The 17,503-nt window shown below is 56.9% G+C and overlaps 1 protein-coding gene across 10 annotated transcripts in view; it reads right to left on the reverse strand.

Annotated features, from left to right (window-relative positions):
• The window catches only part of RAP1GAP2 (RAP1 GTPase activating protein 2), an 81,668-nt gene that overhangs the window by 33,650 nt on the left and 30,515 nt on the right, over positions 1–17,503 (reverse strand). For 2 of the 10 annotated variants that reach the window (XM_049801842.1, XM_049801841.1), the window contains exon 1: positions 5,811–5,949. The exons of the other annotated variants lie outside the window; for them this stretch is intronic. In XM_049801842.1, the coding sequence (XP_049657799.1) occupies positions 5,811–5,917 (107 nt within the window). In that variant the 5' untranslated portion in view covers positions 5,918–5,949. Of the gene's footprint in view, positions 1–5,810; positions 5,950–17,503 lie in introns of those variants that run through there. 10 annotated transcript variants of the gene reach the window in all.

A 17,503-nucleotide genomic window follows, 5' to 3' on the forward strand; every position in this document is an offset into this window, starting at 1 on the left:
GCCGGAGACCAACCGGCCAGGGGATGCTGGTGGCCCACAGCACACGAGCATCGCTGCCTGCGCTGCGCAGCAGGATGGCCTCCCTCGTCCCACGGGGGCCAGGACCCTTCCACGGCATGGCCCCCAGCACATTCCGCATCAGCCTTCCCAAAAAGGCTCACAGCTCTTCCACCGAGTCCTGCACCAGGACGGCACAGCGCAAGAAGAAAACAAAACTCCTGCCTGCGCAGCCTGACAGCGGACACGACGCAAGAGGGCAATTAGGGAGTGGGGGAGAGGACAGGGTGGGGAAGGACAGCGAGAATAGTGTGATGAGCTGAAGCCTGGGCTTGGCACGGCACAGCTCCAATAAATGGCCTCTGCGATCACTCCCCCCTCGCCTCTCCCTGGCACCACGGGAGACGCGTGGCTCCAGCATCAATAAGGAAACCAAAGGTTACGGGGCTGCGCTCGCTCCCCGGAGGCAGCACCCAGTGCCCGGCAGGCAGCCGGGTGCTTCGCCCGGCCCCGACACCTCCGAGCCCACCCTGGCCACAGCCGGGCACGAGCATCCTCTGGAGCGGCACAGCCACACGGCTGGACGCCAGCCTTTCCGGAAGGCAATGCAGGCATCGGTGTTGTAACTTTATTTCTTCGTTTTTCTCATTAGGCAAATTAAGAGAGAAGGAAAAAAATAGAATTAGAATCCTACATACCTAGTAAATCTAATTAAGGACATACCTTAATGCACTTAGGCAGGCCCAACTGCAGGGTTTCCTAACAGAGACCATGAGATCAGCCTGACATCCCGGCACAGGTCCCGTCCCCCTCCCGGGGCTGGGGCTGCAGCCGAGGGGCCGTGCTCAGGGGGGACCCCGCTGCTGCCAGCCCCCGCCAGGAAGGCACAGCCCGCGTGGGCAGGGCTGCTCCCCCTGCTTCCCCCAAAGCGGGGGGAAATAGGGATTTTTGTCCCCCCATTTTGAGTGCGTGGGCACTGGCGAGTTCCCAACACAGCAAGGGCAGGTAAAGTCTTTCTCTCATCTTTAGAGCACTCCTGATCACATTCCAAAAGCACCTACAAATTCATATCCTGAATTTGGTAAACCCCACTGACATACTGAAATTCTGAGTAAAATGTCCCGTTCAGTACAGAGCCAGGGCTGCCGGGACCCCCAGAGCTCCCAAGCTTTCCCAGCCGAACCCCCGCCTCCGAGCGCACACTTCCCTCCCGCGTTCTCAGCCTAAAGCCTAATGAAAAACTTCTAATGCATCCTACCTTCTTCTTTTGTTCGTCTTGATTTACCAGACAGGCTCTAAATTGACACGGTACATTCGTATAAATTAACTGTGGGAAGAGGAGATACCAACATATTATCTGACACTGCAAAGTGTTTCACACTAAGTGGTTAGCTCTACCTTTTGTTACGCTGTGTAAATTAAACATGGAGCACTGCAGGTTACCTTTATGCCTATGCTTAATTCTGTAGATGAAACCTGGCCTAAGGAGGTGCAAAACTCTTGCAGCAACAAGTGCAGCCTGTCTAGATGCTGTATCCTTCAGAAGGACAGCAAAGATTATCCTGTAAATTAACAGCCTCTATTTTTGGACTCATCATTTTTTTGTCCTTGATGGGCATCACCTTGCCAGCTGCTTCCTTTTTAGTTTATTTAATATTCAATGCCCAGTGCCTTAACTTTTCACAGGGGACTGCGCTTCCATATTGCTTTTCATCCTCACACCGCCCGGGTTAAGCCCCTGTCCTGGGGCGGGTGGTGGGAGTGCAGCCCTGGCTGCTCGCCCTCCCCTCCACTGGATGCTCCTCTCCATCCCCGCGGCGGGGACCGAGCCTCCGACCCCCAGCTCCCAGGACACCAGTGAGCACCTGCCGATACCCCGGGCACCAAGGCAGCCAGAAGCCCTTGGCTGGCTGCTCACAAATTGCAAAAAAAAAAAAAACAACCAACCAAAACCATGGGGTTTGGGGTTTTTTTGCAACAGAGGCAAGGGCACCTCGCTGAGATTTTACACTCGGAAATCTGCAGTGAGTGCCTGAACGAAGCACCTTACTCTGACTTTGAACAGCTCTCCATCCAATCCCGGGGACTCCAGGCAGGCAAGATCTCGCTGCATCATCACTCATCCTGGGGAGGACGTCGGCAGAGGACACGCACTGCTGCAGGGCTCCCACTGACTTCAGACAGCCCTAGGGCTCCACAGCCCCCCCAGACCCGGGTTTCATCCCGTGCACCCAGCGCTGTGAAGCTGCCGGTGCTCTGGGGCCTCAGCAGGCGCCAGCCAGAGCCCCCGCCACGGAACACCTTCCCTGATAAACTGATGTACCTTGTCACGTCCTGGGCTCAGGCTGGCCCTACCCTGAAGCATGACCTTCTTGCATTGAAGCTTGAGAGTCAGCAAATAAAAAGCACAGCATTTTCTGGTCTAGATTTCTTGCAATAAATTGCGTATTTGCAAATTGCCAACCTGCATCTGTGCGCGCACAGCCTCCCTGACTGCACAGCCCGTGCAAGCGGGAACTAAAGCCCTGCTCAGAGCAAGGTGACATTTAACTGCCAATGAGCTTAGCTTTAATTACTCCTCTGCAAGGAGAATATTGTTGAGAACAGTTTGGAGCATCCCATGCTTGTGCAGGCAGTGCTGCCTGCGCTGATTGTGCGGGTCACTGCTGCCCTGCACATTGTCCGTCCTGCTCAGGGGGACAGTGAGGAGCTGGCTCCTGCTTTGCCCGCACCTCTACTGACACTGGCTTCTTTCCAACTGGCCAAGGATTTCCCACTTGGTCTGGCTAGGAAAGTAAGGCTCGATACGCAAATAATGGTGGAAAGAGATTTTTATCATTGACAAATTTTGTTGTCTGATCTCACTTGCAGGAGCAGAGAGAAAGCGGTGATTTCCTGCAGCATTCGGGTAAATCAGCCAAGGCACTCGCAGACTTTTTAAGACCAGAAGGCTCGTCTGATCCGATTCCTGACAAACACGAGCCAGCGAGCCTTGGGCAGCCGTTTCTGAGCTGATTCAATAATTTGCAAATTGCAGAGAACAGCTCCCAGAAACCGGCGTCTCCAACCGCCGGCAGAACCGACACCAAAGGGCGAAGGGACGCTGTCCGCGCCTGGGCATCCGCACCAGGCGCAGGAGGCGGAGGGGGAAGGGAAAGGCCCAAAACGTGCGGGATGCTGCTCTGGTGAACGTCCCACCGAAACGAATGGGGATTAAAATTGACTTCAGCAGTACAAAGATTTCACTCGATGGCTCTGGGAGACAGGCTACCCATGAGTAGCTGAACCAAACAGTAAACTAACAGCAGCGAGTAAAGACACTTGCCTTATTCCCAGTCGCCTATGCCACAGCTGAGACTGATACATGAACGGAGGGGTGCACCCACACCGAGGCACCCACCCACCAGCTTTACCCCGCGAGAGGACAGCCACCATAGCATCGCCTCGCTTGCACGTGGGACGTTCAGGAAAACCGATTTAGATAAAAATACACGGTTCCAAATCCTAGGTTTCTGGAGGGGGGACAGGAGCCAGGAGGAGCCCGAGCCCACCGCAAGCGGCGGCCCCCCAGGCCCCAGCTGCCGGTGCACGTTACTGCTGCTCCCCTCCAGGTCGAGCGTGCAGGACAGGCACGGGCAGATTGATCGCAGGCGGAGGGAGCAAGGTAAGCACCAGCCCGGCTCTGCGAGGGGAGCTTGGTGAAGTCCATTTGTTGTGCTGCACTTTGCTGGCTGCTAACAAGAAAGGGACATAGGCCACCAGGGACTCTGCAGCTGCCACCAGTCCTGCCAGGCTTGCATATGGCTCGTGTAAAGCAAAATTCAATTGCAAACGCAGAACAAAGACTGAATGTAGGAGGAAAAAAAGAAAATAGGAGCAGGTGGAGGAACAGAGTCCCTTTTGATGATGCCGCTAGCAGTCCCTTCCTTTTCCTGCAGATTATGTCACTTTGATGGCCCTGGCAGCTTGCATAAGACGAAGCAACCGCCGTAAAGAACTGCTTGAATTCTTGCAATCGCTGCCATGAAGGCTCCTCAGACCACAGCAGACAGGAAAAAACCTCCTCAGGGTCTTGTTCTCCCCTTGAGATGTCCGTGTGACTCTCACTGTCCTCAGCAAACCCCGCAGCAAGAACTACACTGAGAGGGTTTGTGCTCAACATAATGGGGGGGGGGGGGGGGGATAAAAAAAAAACCCGCACACATCACTGGCCAGATTTCTGTGAGAATTCAGAGCCAGATTTTATCTCAGCCCTCAAGTGTCATGCTGAGCTCATTCATAGAAACCTGGTACCTAGGGGAAAGACGACTCTTTGGGAAAAGTCTTGCCCGGTGTGACCGGTAGAGCACTCTCTTCCTTCCCTGCCATGCTTTGAGGCAAACATGGGATGGCCAACGAGTTTCAGCAGGGACAACGTTCGCAGGAGCATTTGGGCCCCCGCCGGCGGCACAGACCTCCCCAGCACTCAGACGCTCCCTACATGCAGCACGTGAAAGCGGGAGAAGAGGCTCCAGACCACGGAGTGCTGGGGGGACACGGGGGCCTGGCCACCCCCCAGCCAGCCAGCCTCTCCAAAACTTGCTAGCCCATAGCTGGAGCCCACGACCCATGGGCAGAGCTACAGCAGGGACACGGGTCTTGGCCAAATGAGACAAAACCCAAGGGGCAACAGCGGGGATGGGAACGGCCGAGCCTGCTGGGGGCAGGGGAGGACAGGGGTCACAGCCGTGGCACGGCTCAGCCCAGGTAAGCATCTATCTCTGCTGTTCATTCAGGACCATCAGGACCTGCAGGCTGGGTTTTTTTCAACTGTTCAGCTTTGATGGTCTGCCTAAAACCCCAGCAAAGGAGAATAAAATAGCCCAGAACAACAACAGCAACTATACAGGAAGGCCACCGTTAAGTCATAAAGGCATCACTGAAACCCTGCTCTCAAGGGCGCCCAGGGCAGCAGCACTGACAAACGGGGTATAGATCCTGTGACCCAAAACTGTGGGTGGGTAAAGAGCTAAAGCTTCATCCCCAATCGTCTTACCCTGATTTTTCAGGCTCACGGATTGCGGGGGGGGCCGGGGGGAGGCCACACACTTTTACAATAAAGATTCTGAATAATCAATGCTTCGTTCATAGGGTTTTGGTGCAAAATCCCAAACTGAACAAAAAAAACCCCAAAACCAGCCAAAACCCCCAAACCAAGAAACCACCTCAATCTGCAGCAGTGCCCACGTCGCTTCCACCCCGCACCAGAGGAAACGCACACCGCCGAGGTTCGGACGCACGTTTCTTACTATTTTTAACAACAAAGTTGCCAGAGCAGCACGGTCCCGGAGGAGGGAGAGCTCCCTGACCCGGGACGCGCCGCCTAAATCGGAGCAGGGCAAATCTCTGAAGCGAACAGCAACTCCCCGTGCGGAGCGGGGGGGAGAAGCGGAGCCGAGCAGACACACGACTGCGAACGGGCTGTGTCCTCCGAACGCGAAGTTGAACATAAAGTACGATCCGCGGCGCAGCCGAGGGAAGACGAGCCCGCCCGTCAGCTGTTCCCAGCGAGCAGCCGTCGAGCCGAGCTGAAGCCGTTCTGCCGGCACGGCGGGCCCCGGGAGCGGACGGTCCTTTCCCGGTCCTCGGCAGCGGCAGAAGCGGGCGCGGGGGCTGACCCGCCCGGGGGCCCGAAGCGCAAGCCCCCCGCCCGCCCCGCGAGCAGGACCCGTGCCCGCCGGCCGGCAAGCGCGCACCGGCGCCGGCCAAACGACTCCCGCTCCCGCCCGCCCCGGGGGGACACCGGCGACGACGCCCGCCCGCCCGCCCGTCACCTCGTCTCCTTGCTCTGCCGGCGGGACCGGTGCAGCAGCCCGATGAGCACCACGGCCGCCCGCATCCCCGCCCGCCGGGACCGCATCCCGCCGCCCGGCCGGGACATCGCCGCCGCCGCCGCCGCCGCCGCGACCGAGCTCCGGCCCCGCTCGGCGGCACCCGCGGGGGCGGCGGCGCCTCCGCGACCGCCTCCGCGACCGCCTCCCGCCGTGCGCGGGCAGCGCCGGGCCGGGCCGGGCCGGGCCGCCGGCCCCGCGGGGAGCGGCTGCGGAATGGCGGCCGCTCTCCTCCCCGCTCCGCTCCGCTCCCCTCCCCTCCCCGCCGGGCTGTCGCCCCCGCCCCGCCGAGCGTCAGACCGGGCCCCGCCGGGGCGAGCGGGGACGGCGGCGGCGGCGGAGCCGGGGGGGGCCCGACGCCGGGCTCCGGGCGAAAGCCTCCCCCCGCAGCCTGCGCGGCGGGAAGGGCCGGCTCCTGCCCGGCAAACGGCTTTTTGCGCCCGTTTCAGGCGTTGGCAACCCTTCCCCGGACGGGACCGGCCCCGCGGCCGGGGCTGGACATCATCCATCCTTCCCTCCCGCCCGGGGCTGAGCGCATCCCTCCCTCCCGCCCGGGGCTGAGCTGGAACCAGGCCTGGGAGCCAGCACAAGCCCGCCGGCTTGCCTCTTAGACGGGGGAGCTGGCGCACAGCTTGTTCCAGGAAATACATATATATATATATTTTAATTAAGTAAACTGTAAATGATCTACTTCACAACCTCAGCACCTTTCCCTGGAAGTCTTTGTTGCCATGGTGATAAAACACCCGGGTGCCTCTGCCCCCCCCTCACCTCCCATCTCACCTTCCTCCTCTGCGAGTTTAATTTTCGCAGGAATTAGACGCAGGACTAGCTACCGCATTTTGAGCGTGTTTCTGGTTAGAGGGATGAGAACACAGTCCCTGCCGTAGGCACGTATGAGAACACGCAGGCAAAACTCCAGCCCCGCACAGGACTGAAACATCGGCATCTGCCCAAAACCCACCGGTGCTCCGCATCTTTGCGGCCAGCCTCCGAGAAGTCGTCATAATCCTACTGCATCGCCTGGTCAAGCCCATGAAAGTGTTCCCACGTGTGTGCTTTAACCAGCCTGGCCCTAAAGCAGGGAGAGCACAACCTCCCGCTGGCAGCGGGCTGCAGGACCCCCGGAGCGGCTGTTCGGCCAATTCTCACAGCCGAATTACAGGTCAGGGCGTTTGGGGGGATCCTGCCGCAAACAGGCAGCCTGCTGGGGGGCACGCACGGGCTGCGGGGCCGACCACGGCCACGCCGCAATGAGCATCCCACCCAGGTGGGACAACCCCCCCCCCCGCAGCAGCTCCTGGGGAAAGATGGAGAGAATGGCCCTCTGCTCCTCACCCACCCGGGACGCTATCCCACACGCTGCCACGGCCCGGCAGCCTCGGTGGGCCATGGAGCACAAGCTGCCTGGAAACTCCCCGGCCTGGGCAGTCAATCATTAACAGCCTGTGGCTCTCCTGGCAAAGTCTGTAATAAATGTGTTTGCTGGGGAGCAAACAGCTCGCAAAAGCCACAGCCCACATCTGGCACGGAGCAGCCGCTCTCGCTGCCTCCTCCTGCCTGCCACGCTTAAGGTGATCAACATAACCTTAGCTCTGCTCTTTTCTATCTAAATGTTTCAGCACAATCTCTAATCGGATGTATTCTTTAAATTCAATAGAAAAAAACCATCATCAATGTAATCTCTTTATGCATTCTACTGTAAGTCAGATAAAAATACGTGAAACGTTATTTTTGTCAACATGCCACATTAATTCACCCCAGAAGAACCTGACAGCAGTTCAGCCGTCACCACACCAACCACACTGACCTACACAGCACACGGGTAGCTCTTCGAAGAGTCAAGGTCTACACTTAAATCCAAGATTACTATTTTCGTATTTCAACAGATTTTGATGGGTCCCTGGGAAGGCTGAAGCAGCAGCAGGTCTCTCCAGCACAGTAATTCCAGCAGACGAGTGTCAAGGTCCCCACTTCCCCACAAGGAAAAGCCCAATGCATTCTCAAAACACCCTGAAACACGTTTCTGCCTCCTCAGTACGACATCGGATGACGGTGTGGTGGGAGAGAGAATGCGAGTGGGTAAGAGGAAAGAATTCTGTTAAACCTGGGTGCTACCTTCATCCTCACTGGCAGGGAAGAGTGCTTAACTCGCACTGCCAAGCCTTTTAATAAAGTTTTTGTCGGACCAACAAATCTCTTTGTTCTTGCAGAAAATACCTGGCTGCTTCCTTTCAAGCAGAAATCATCAGTCTGACAAATTTCTCAGGCATAGCAAAAAAAAAAAAACACAACAAAAAAAAAACCAACCTAAAGAAATTAGAACCTGTTTCCATGCCAAATTATACCAATTCTCCAGCACCTCATTAGCTTCCAGTTAATGGTGGGGGAGGGGTTTTAATTTTAAACCTTTTACCTCTTGCATTAAACAGGCAGCTTCGAATTTCATTGAGTCTCTCTCTCTGGAGACATTTTCCACCGTCTCTCTTCCCCTTCTCCAGACAAGTTAAGTATTAATCTCCTCTTGTTTTATGCTGAAGTGGCTTTGTATTGATTTTTAAAGATGTTCAGTTCTTTCATATTTGGAAATAGAGAATCACTTTAAGCAGACACACTCAGCCATATTTTCTTCGCCACCCAAATACAGCAAGGGAGCCTGCGCTGTAATCAATTTCTTCTGCACTCTGTTGCACCTGATTTGTAATTTATAGGATGAGGGCAAGATACTAAATGGCAAGGGGCTGGCGGGGCAGTGCAGGCTCAGGGCAGAAGCTTGGTACCCAGGTTGCAGCCATGCCACGCCATGCCAGGGACCTACCTCCTCTCTCGCACAGAGAAAGGGCTGCGAGGGAAACGCCGGACCCCCCTTTGCTCCCCCCACCCCAGCGCAAAGAAGCTCCCATCTGGTGACGGCAACATCTTCCTACGAGGCCATGGGTTTTCCTAGGAGGTCTGGATGCTCAGCCACTAGGCACGCAGGTGAAGGAGCGCCAGGGACCTCCAGCTCCCGAGGACATCGCTTGTGGCTGCGATGGGTCCCTGAAGAAGCTGCCCTTTATTTCTTATGTTCTGCTGTCTGATGGAAGGCTCCAGGAAAGACTGGAGTGGGATGCCAGGGGAAACAGAGGAGGCGGCAGGGCCAGCGCATCTGAACAGCTCCTGCCCCTGCCTGCCTTCCCCAGCCCCCGCTGCTCCCCCCATCGCGCCCGGCGGGTCCCCCTTGCAAAGGGACGGCACACCGTGCACACAGGGGTGATTTCGGCCTGCCAGAGGGAGGAGCGGGAGCAGGGCAGGCGCGGCAGGCTGTGCGGCACGGCGAGCTGCGGGCACGGCGAGCTGCATCGCACGGCCAGCCGCGGGTCGCTGGGGCACCCTGACCTGGGAGGGAGCAGAGCCAGGTCTCCTTGGCTCCGGCAGTGCGTCCCCAGCTCAGCCTTTACTCTCTCCAAGAGAGGATCCCGTCAAACTGATCCCACCAAGGGGCAAGTACTCTGCCTGCGTCCTTGTTGGCTAAAGGAACGCCTCTGCAGCGCATCTCCCCAGCCCCACGCCACGGGGCCGGGGTGACTCCGGCCAGCCTCCGGCTCCCGCAGCGATGCCACCAGAGCATCGCCCTCCTGAAGGCTGGAGAGGGACGCCCAGTCGGGACCAGCGCGCGCGGAAGCCCTCCGACTGGTGTCTGCGCAGATGCGCCAAAGGACATCTCTTAGACAGCTGCAGTTTGAGAGGCTTAGACTGGAAATAAATTGGGAAAACCGAGGAGGCTGGGTCGGCCCTGGAAGAGGTCCCAGAGGGGCTGCCAGCCCCCATCCAAGGCTTGGCTGGAGGGAGCCACAGCCCGTTCTGCGATGGAGCCTGGCCTAGAGACCACGAGCTCCCTCCCCACCCCCAGCATTTCTGGGCTTTTCTGAGTCTCCATCCTTCCTTTAAAAAAATCACTAAATAACCTCCAAGTTAAGCAGCTGCCCCTGTTTTATGAAGAAATAAATACCTCTTTAAAAATGCCCTGATGTTTGTGCTTCAGAGAAAACAGTTTTGCAGCTAACGAGGAAGCCGGGTCCCAAGGGGCTGGAGGGAGCTCACAGCAGGTTAGGACAATTACACGCCATGATTAATAAATCACCTGGGTGGCTGGCTCATTTATGCAAAGCCTGGCATTTTATTCTGGACACTCTGCTAAAAAAGAAGGATCAGAAAACAACAGACTGTGACAAGATCAAGCCTTCATCCCTGATATTACTGAATCTCTCGTGAATAAATTACACTATTAATATTATTAATAAGCCACATATTTATGGAATAACTTTGGCTTTTGTGTTAATGCTGCAGTGAGAGTAAACCCCCCCACCGGTGAGCAGCCTATCGACCTTCCCAAGCCCCTCACAGGCACATTGCCACCCGCAAAGACCCCCACGGCCCCGTCGCTCACACCTGAGCGGCGGGCGCAGCCGAGCCCCGCTCCGGTGACTCGGGGCTTCTCCGGCCAGAGCCGCGGTGCTGCCTCGTCAGACGGTGCAGGATAAGTCCCTGACGCCCTCTGCGCCTCCCTTTGCGAGAGATATTTCTGGTTCCCTCGCTCACGAGGGACAGAGACAGAAATACACGAGCTATGCCAGGCATTTGCCACGGCCGGGCTGGAGGCACGGCCAGCCCGTCCCCGCAGCACCGTGGCAGCTGACGGGTCACCAAGAGCTCTGCCCAGGGACCCTTCCCCACCATCCCAGGGACTCACCCGGAGACCCCCGTGGATGCTTCCCCACCTGACCGGGACGTGGCTGGCGCGGGCACCTGCACCACCCAGGTGGGAGAGCTGGGGGGGGGCAGCTGTGCCAGGGACCCAGAGCCAGAGAGGAACAAAGGAACCGAAGCAACACGGACCGAAAGACAAAAATAGTAACTGGTTCTCCGCAAAGGAGCAGTCACATTCGCATTTCCCTGGCATAGGAAGAAAAGGATTCGGGAGCTTGCAAACTAGGGAGAAAGCGATTACAGCATTTCAAACGGTGCTGCAGGAAGAGGATAAGGGTGCATCCAGTTTTAAAAGACGTATCACAAGAAATAGAGCTTCAGGTTACGTTACATCCAACCCTAAGTAATCTGATTAGAGATTTATTTTATGGCTTCAGTTAGAAAGACATAGAGGAAATACCAAGAAAGCATGAAGCCAGCTCCTCCATGCAGGCAATGCAGAGAGAACACAGCAACTTTTCTCTCTCTTGAAACGGTGTGAGACAAGCACAAGGCACCACCAGCAACCTTAGCACCTCGTCAATTTAGAGTGATCGGAAGAGGGATCGATGTACGCCAAGGCACGGGGGCAGCAGACCCAGCTCCCCTGGCTCCCGCCAACGGCACAGCCGGCCCCGCCGCACCGCAGCGCCCAAACCCTGGCGGCTCCCTGCGCCCCAGTACTGTGGCTCCTGTACAGAAGTACTGGACTGATGTGCAAAAAGAAATTTATCTGCCGTGCTTGGCTGGGAGCCAACGCAATGGGCTTGTCCCCCATCCAGAGCCTGTCCCCCTCACAAGTGCGCACGAGCATCGACCTTTTGCCTGACTTGGAGCTGAGCGTAGCCCGTGATGTTTCATCTCCCCAGTGCAATTATCAGCCTTCCCAGGAAATAAGCAGGGAAAGCAATCAAAGCCGCAACGAAAGAACAAAAATTCATTACAAGCGAATGACCTCTCGCTGCAGAAGGAAGCCAAGACTCAGCCAGGTATTGCCACCCATTAAAAACAAGCTGGCCCCGCACGAGAGCGGCAGCAGGATCCGACGGTCAACGGCACTGCAGATACGGCACCCGTAAGGGCTGGGAAGCTGCCAGGAGCCTGGATAAGCAAAGAGCAGCACAGGTGCACACGGGCACCCATTCTGTGGTAGAGAGGCTTAGAGAGAAGAGACTTCAGTACGTAAAGCGAACACAAAAGATGACCTAAAAATAATCAGGGGCTTAGCAGGCCCCAGACCCGACCCCGTTTTGGCTGCACCCTCTGCACAAGCCACCCTTTTCCTTCAGATGGGGCAGGGCTTTCGCTGCATCTCGTGACGTCCCCTCGCTGTGTTTGCACAGCAACAGGGCGAGAGAAGCGGGCAGCTGCACTGAAAGCACCTCCCAGCACCTCAGAGCAGGCATCAGTACTAAAAAAAAATTTAAAAAATAATTATAAAAAGCCACAGCAAATAGGCCAAGCCCTCAAAGGGCCACAGCATCCACACTTCCCTACAGGGAACCATGTTCCTGGCTGTCAGCCATCCTGGCGCCTGGCCGCTCCCCTGCCTTCGTCAGCACGTGCGAGACTAGAGGGTCTTGGGGAGAATGCCCCTCGGCTACAGGCCCTACAGGGTAGGGGGCACGGCTCCCCCCAGTAGGATCCTGGTGTACCGCGGTGGGCGGACACAGATACCCCCTCTGCCAGCCCCCCTGCCCTCGCCACCACCGCTCCCAGCCCACGCGGGAACTGAGCCCCAAGCGCCCTCCCTTCACTCCCAGCCTCTTGAGGACATCGTCTCCAGAGCCGTGGCCGGTGCCTGGGACACCTGGGTGCCCACAGCTCCCATGGCCACAGTCGGGGCAAGCCCTGACCCCGCACTGCACCCTCCAGTCCCAGTTGCGACAGGCAGCAAGGGTCCCCATAGCGTGGGGTGGGCTCAGGCTTTACCCAGGCTGCTGGCAGAAGCCTGAAAATCCTCGGTACCTGCTCTGGCCAGCCTAGGTGGTCCTAAGGGCAGGCTGCAGCCCTTACTGCTCCAGTTTATGAGCACCTCCAGGGCGAAACGTGAACAATTTTCCCACTGTGGTGCCCCAGCATGAAACCGGGCAGCGACACCAGCACTGGAGGCGAGCTCCTGGGGCAGAGCCTGGATACCAGCAGTGGTTCCCGCACACACGCTGTGCTCAGCAGCCTCCCTGTCTCATCCCACTGGTGCAGAAACCAGCACTGTGAACACCGGCGGCACCCCCTGTCCTTCCCTGCCCACCCCAAAACCGCGCAGAAACCAGTCGGCAGAGCCCCCGCAAAACCTCGGCCGGCGGCAGGCTGGCTGCAGGGGCTGCAGAGGCGGCTCCTCGGCTGTGCACAGTGTGTTTCCACGCTGGCAGACACCCAGACTCGCACACAACCCCCTGTGCCCCACGGAGGAGAACTAAGAAGCAAATTAAGCTTCAGCGAGAGGCAGGAAACGCCACTTGATTAAGCCATGGGGGTGCAAGTTGCTCCCTTCTGGGAACCCAGAGGCTCAGCCCTTCCAGATCCTCCGTTTGCTCTCTGTATGCTCCAGAGAAGAGCAAGACAAGTCCCTCGTCACAAAGGTTACCCAGTGCAATCAGCTGTTTGCTGCTGCTGCTTGCAAACAGATCCCAGTCCTGGCAAGTTACGCAGCCTTTTCAGGGTAACCAGAGCAGGGGTCCAGGAGCGGCGGCTAAGGAAGGTGTTGGCAGCACCTCCTCCCTGCACACCCTGGGCCATCCCTGCTCAGGGTCATACGGTCTCCAGAGCATCACGATGAAACGGTTAACTGCTGCAGAGTGTACAGATGATGCCAAGCACCATGTCACTGCTGCTATGTTCATGTTGTTAATCAGACTTTAAAATACACCTGAAATGGGCTGTTTGCTAGAGCACTCAAACTGAGATAATAAGAACTGGTAGGAAACTAGGGATCAGGCGTGGCTGTACACGGGATAGGGTCTGAGGCCAGCATGGAGCAGGCTGGAAGGGAGAGGTGTTTTGCCATGAAATCCAGCTGGACACTTCTGCACATGGTGTTACTAGTAGCCCTTTGATGCTGCCGTATATTGCAATAGCATGCAGAGTACAAACTAAGATATCTCTGCGTTAGCACAGTGATAAAAAAAGAATTTGTATTATCACACTGTAATTAAACTTTGAGCACAAAAGACTGAAAGTGGATGTTACAGCGTGGCTATTCATACCCTAGAAAGGCAACCCATATCAGAACACCGGTGGTGGTACGGCTGGCCCACGAGACCTGCCTGCTCTGCAATAGCAGGATACCCCTTCCCCTTCCATCCAGCAGCTAAGAGAAGGAGGCAGCAAATATTTGCCTACTTAGCAGGGCTGGCAGGAGGTCAAACGAATGGCTATTTGCTCAAGCACGAGAGCTGCTGGGATTTGCACCGCAGAGCACAGGTCTTGTCTGCGTCTGCTCCACCAGCACCAGGCAGCAACACCACCCACCCCCATCACCGTGCCCCCATTCCTCGGCCCCCCTCATCCAGCAGCTGCCGGCACCGGGGCCAGGGACTCGTCCCGAGGCAGTGGTGAGAAGCCACTCTCGTTCAGTGCCATGTCCCGTCTCATCTTCCCTGACCAGCCTTCAAAATCGCAGCCTTTTAATTAGATGAGCTGCAAATTACCCGCTCACTCATTTCCTCCGGTGGCCCCCGTCCCTGCAGCGAGCAGGCAGGGCTGGACCGTGGGATGGGCACCACGAGGCACGCATTGCGCACCCACCGGCCACGAGCCCGAAAAGCCGACCCAAACCTTAGCCCTCAGCAGCCCGGCTCCCTCCAAGGGCGGGGATGCACCAGTCCCCCATCCTAGGGACCAGGGCAGCAAAGCCTAACAAGAAGTGCCCCCCCCCCCGCCGCCCCTTCCCACATAATTAACCCTGCTCAGGATGAAGCATCACCCAAGGCACAGGTTACGCTTTGCCAGGGGTTCATCAGTCGCGTGCAGCTGGCATCACTGCTGGAGGAGCCGCAGCAGTCCGTGGCAGTAAGGGTTCATCCAGCCCAGGTAGATTACCAAAATTATAATTGTGACTTGCAAAGCAAACCTTGCCAGCAGAGCCAGGACACACAAACAATGGCAAAGCTCTTCCTCCAGGGCTACTGCAGCAATGCTTTCCCGATCAAACTCTCTGTGGTCAGACAGGAACATTCAGTTCTTTAGTCTGTGTTCAGTATAAAACCATCTCTGATAGTCCAGGTGGCTTAGGCAGCTGGATCTGCTTTAAGCAAGAAGAACTACAGATATCTATCTACATGCATCTATAAATCTATAGGTTCTCATGGTTTTATTTTATTCCTCCTTCAGCAGCCTCCAGAGAGACACAGCTTTGATAAGAAGCTCTCAGAGAGCACTCTCCCATCACACACATCTGGGACTTCAAAACAAGAGTCGTGTTTTGGTGCCGAGCCTGCCCTTCGGTGCCGGTGAGCAGAGCAGCACCGGCCCTGGCTCCTTGGCAGGCACATCGCAGGGCCAGCAAGCACCGCGATAAACCAAAGCCGTTTTGCAGACTGGAAAACGGCAGCACGGGGAGATGAAGTGAGCTGCCGAAGGCCGGGCAGCACATCAGGGGCAGAGGGGAGAAGGCAGGCGTGCGTCACGCTGCTGCCATGGGCGGGCAGGGAGCCCCGGGGCTCGGGTGCAGCATCAGCCCCTGCCCGGTTTGCTCCCTTGAGTGACTGTATTATTTCTGATGGTTAAACACAGTACAAGGGAGTCACGCCTATGACAGCAGCACAATTATATGGAAATTGTATTCTTGATAATTTGGGGTACTTTTCCCTGTGAACACAGGCTTTCTGAAGAGATGAGCTCCAAGATTTCAGCATTGAATTAAATCAGATCAAATCAGCAGAGGAAATAAGTCTTTACGGCATGAGCAGATCCTTTGAATTTTACTAGCAAATCAGTGAACTAAATGCCATCATTTATCATTAACATCACTAATAAAGCCAGATTCAGGATGCACAGCAAACTAACATCAGCCACATGCCCAACGCTTCCAGCGCCACCAGCACCCTCCTTAGCCCTTGGTCCTTCCCCAGATCCCCGTGCAGAACAAAGACCGTCCCTGACATCGTTATTCCAATCAATTGCCATCTACATCCATCTGGGAAGCTCAGGATTAGGCCCAAACTTTAAACTCAGCCAAACAATGCCCCTTCCTGAGGATGCTGCGAGGGATGCAGGAGCAGGGGGCAGATCCCAGGCAGAGAGCTGGAGGAGCGAGGTGGGCTCGGGCAGAAGGCTCAGCCTTCCAGGGACTGCTCAGTGGAGCCCAGCGTTTCGGGGAGAGCTGCCCTCCACCCTGAGAGGGCTTTTATTAGCCACTGGCAGGGGAACGCCAGGAGAGGCGCGGGGCCGGCCAGCGCTGCTCCTCCTGCAGCAACAGGCGATGCTGCTCCACGTCCCTGAGCGCAGCCGCTGCAGAAAGCCACCACTGCAGCCCCATCCCTATGAGAGCCAGTCTCAGACTTAACATCCCAGAGCATCCAGTGACGGCATCGGATGCAGCACCGTGCCACCGGTCCCACACTACACAGCCTAAAACCCAGGCACAGGTTTTGCTTAACTTGGCCCCAGTGGCCATGGCAGCCCCCGGCACTGCCGCCACGCCGGTGCTGTGGTGCAGGGGTCCGGCGCGGGTGGCTGCAGCTGTGGCTGGCACGGGCTGGGAGCATGTCTGCGCCTGGACAGAGCAAGCAGAAGAGCTGGTGGCTGCAAATGCAGATCCTCATGGTAATGCTGAATATTCAGCTGGCTGGGGAGGGGTTGCTCCAGAGAAGCGCTAATCGCATTATGTAAAAGAGGAGGCCCAGCCAAGTGGAGTGCGCACCCAGGCCTCTCTAATTCCCCTTGACAAGGCAGCAGCACAGCAGTCACGCTCTCTCTCGAGCCCCCCACCACCGCAGCGGCAGCCCCCGCGTCAGGAGGGGTGACTTAATCTAAAGATGTGATGGGGAGATGGCAGCCTGGAAGGATGACCAGCCTGGCACTGCCGCAGGTGTCTGCAGGAGCCCTGGAAAAACCTCGTGCTGTCTCTGGGTCTTGATTTCCCTCGATGTTGGGGTGTTTTGGTGACAGGGAGGGATTGTAGCTGCCCCTGCGTGAATCCATGCTGCGATGAGCTCCCCTGCCCCGTGGGAACAGCACCAGCACCCAGGCAGCACCACAGATGGAAGCCATGTAGGGAGAGACAGTATCTACCTCCAGAAACCTCAGGAGGAGATCAGTGCCCTGCTTCGCTGCGCTCACCGGTGGTGAGCTGCGAGGGGCGGTCATCGGTTCGTGCGGGAACGTGTCCCCGTGCCGTGGAGGGCAGCAGCCAGAGCAGCAGCTCCCCAGCCCTCGGCAGCTCCCCCAGGAGATGCCGCCATCTCGATTACCCGTCTCCCTCAGACACCTTGTTTGATGTGAGAGCGTTAAAAGACATATAATTTGTGGAGCTAAAACACAGGTATTATCTCAGTGACACATCCGTACAATAGGGAATGAGCTGTAGTCAATCACGTTCAGAAATGGGTTTCTATTGCTCTATGGCTTTTTTCTTGCCTCTTGTTCCAGATCAAAAAGATAGAAAATGATGCAGTTGTTAGCTGGAAACCTGCCATCTTCCTCGTTAAATCACCTCGCGCTGTGCAACCTTGTCAATGATCAGGAACAAGAGACCTGGATCAAGCGTGCCAGGGCTTTGGGAAGCGGGGGGGGTCCAAGGCCCGTGGGCAGGAGCTCTCTCTGGCAGCTGGTACCCACACTCACATGCAAGGGAGGCTGGACAGAGGGGTACCGGCTCCACGTGCCCGCTGCCCATATCGCTATAGGGTCTCCGGATGGCTGCTTGCCCTCTCTAGTAGGAGACGTGCCTGCAGCAGCACGGGAGA

The sequence above is a fragment of the Accipiter gentilis genome, chromosome 6 (assembly GCF_929443795.1).
Source record: "Accipiter gentilis chromosome 6, bAccGen1.1, whole genome shotgun sequence".
In the NCBI taxonomy this organism is placed as follows: domain Eukaryota; kingdom Metazoa; phylum Chordata; class Aves; order Accipitriformes; family Accipitridae; genus Astur; species Astur gentilis.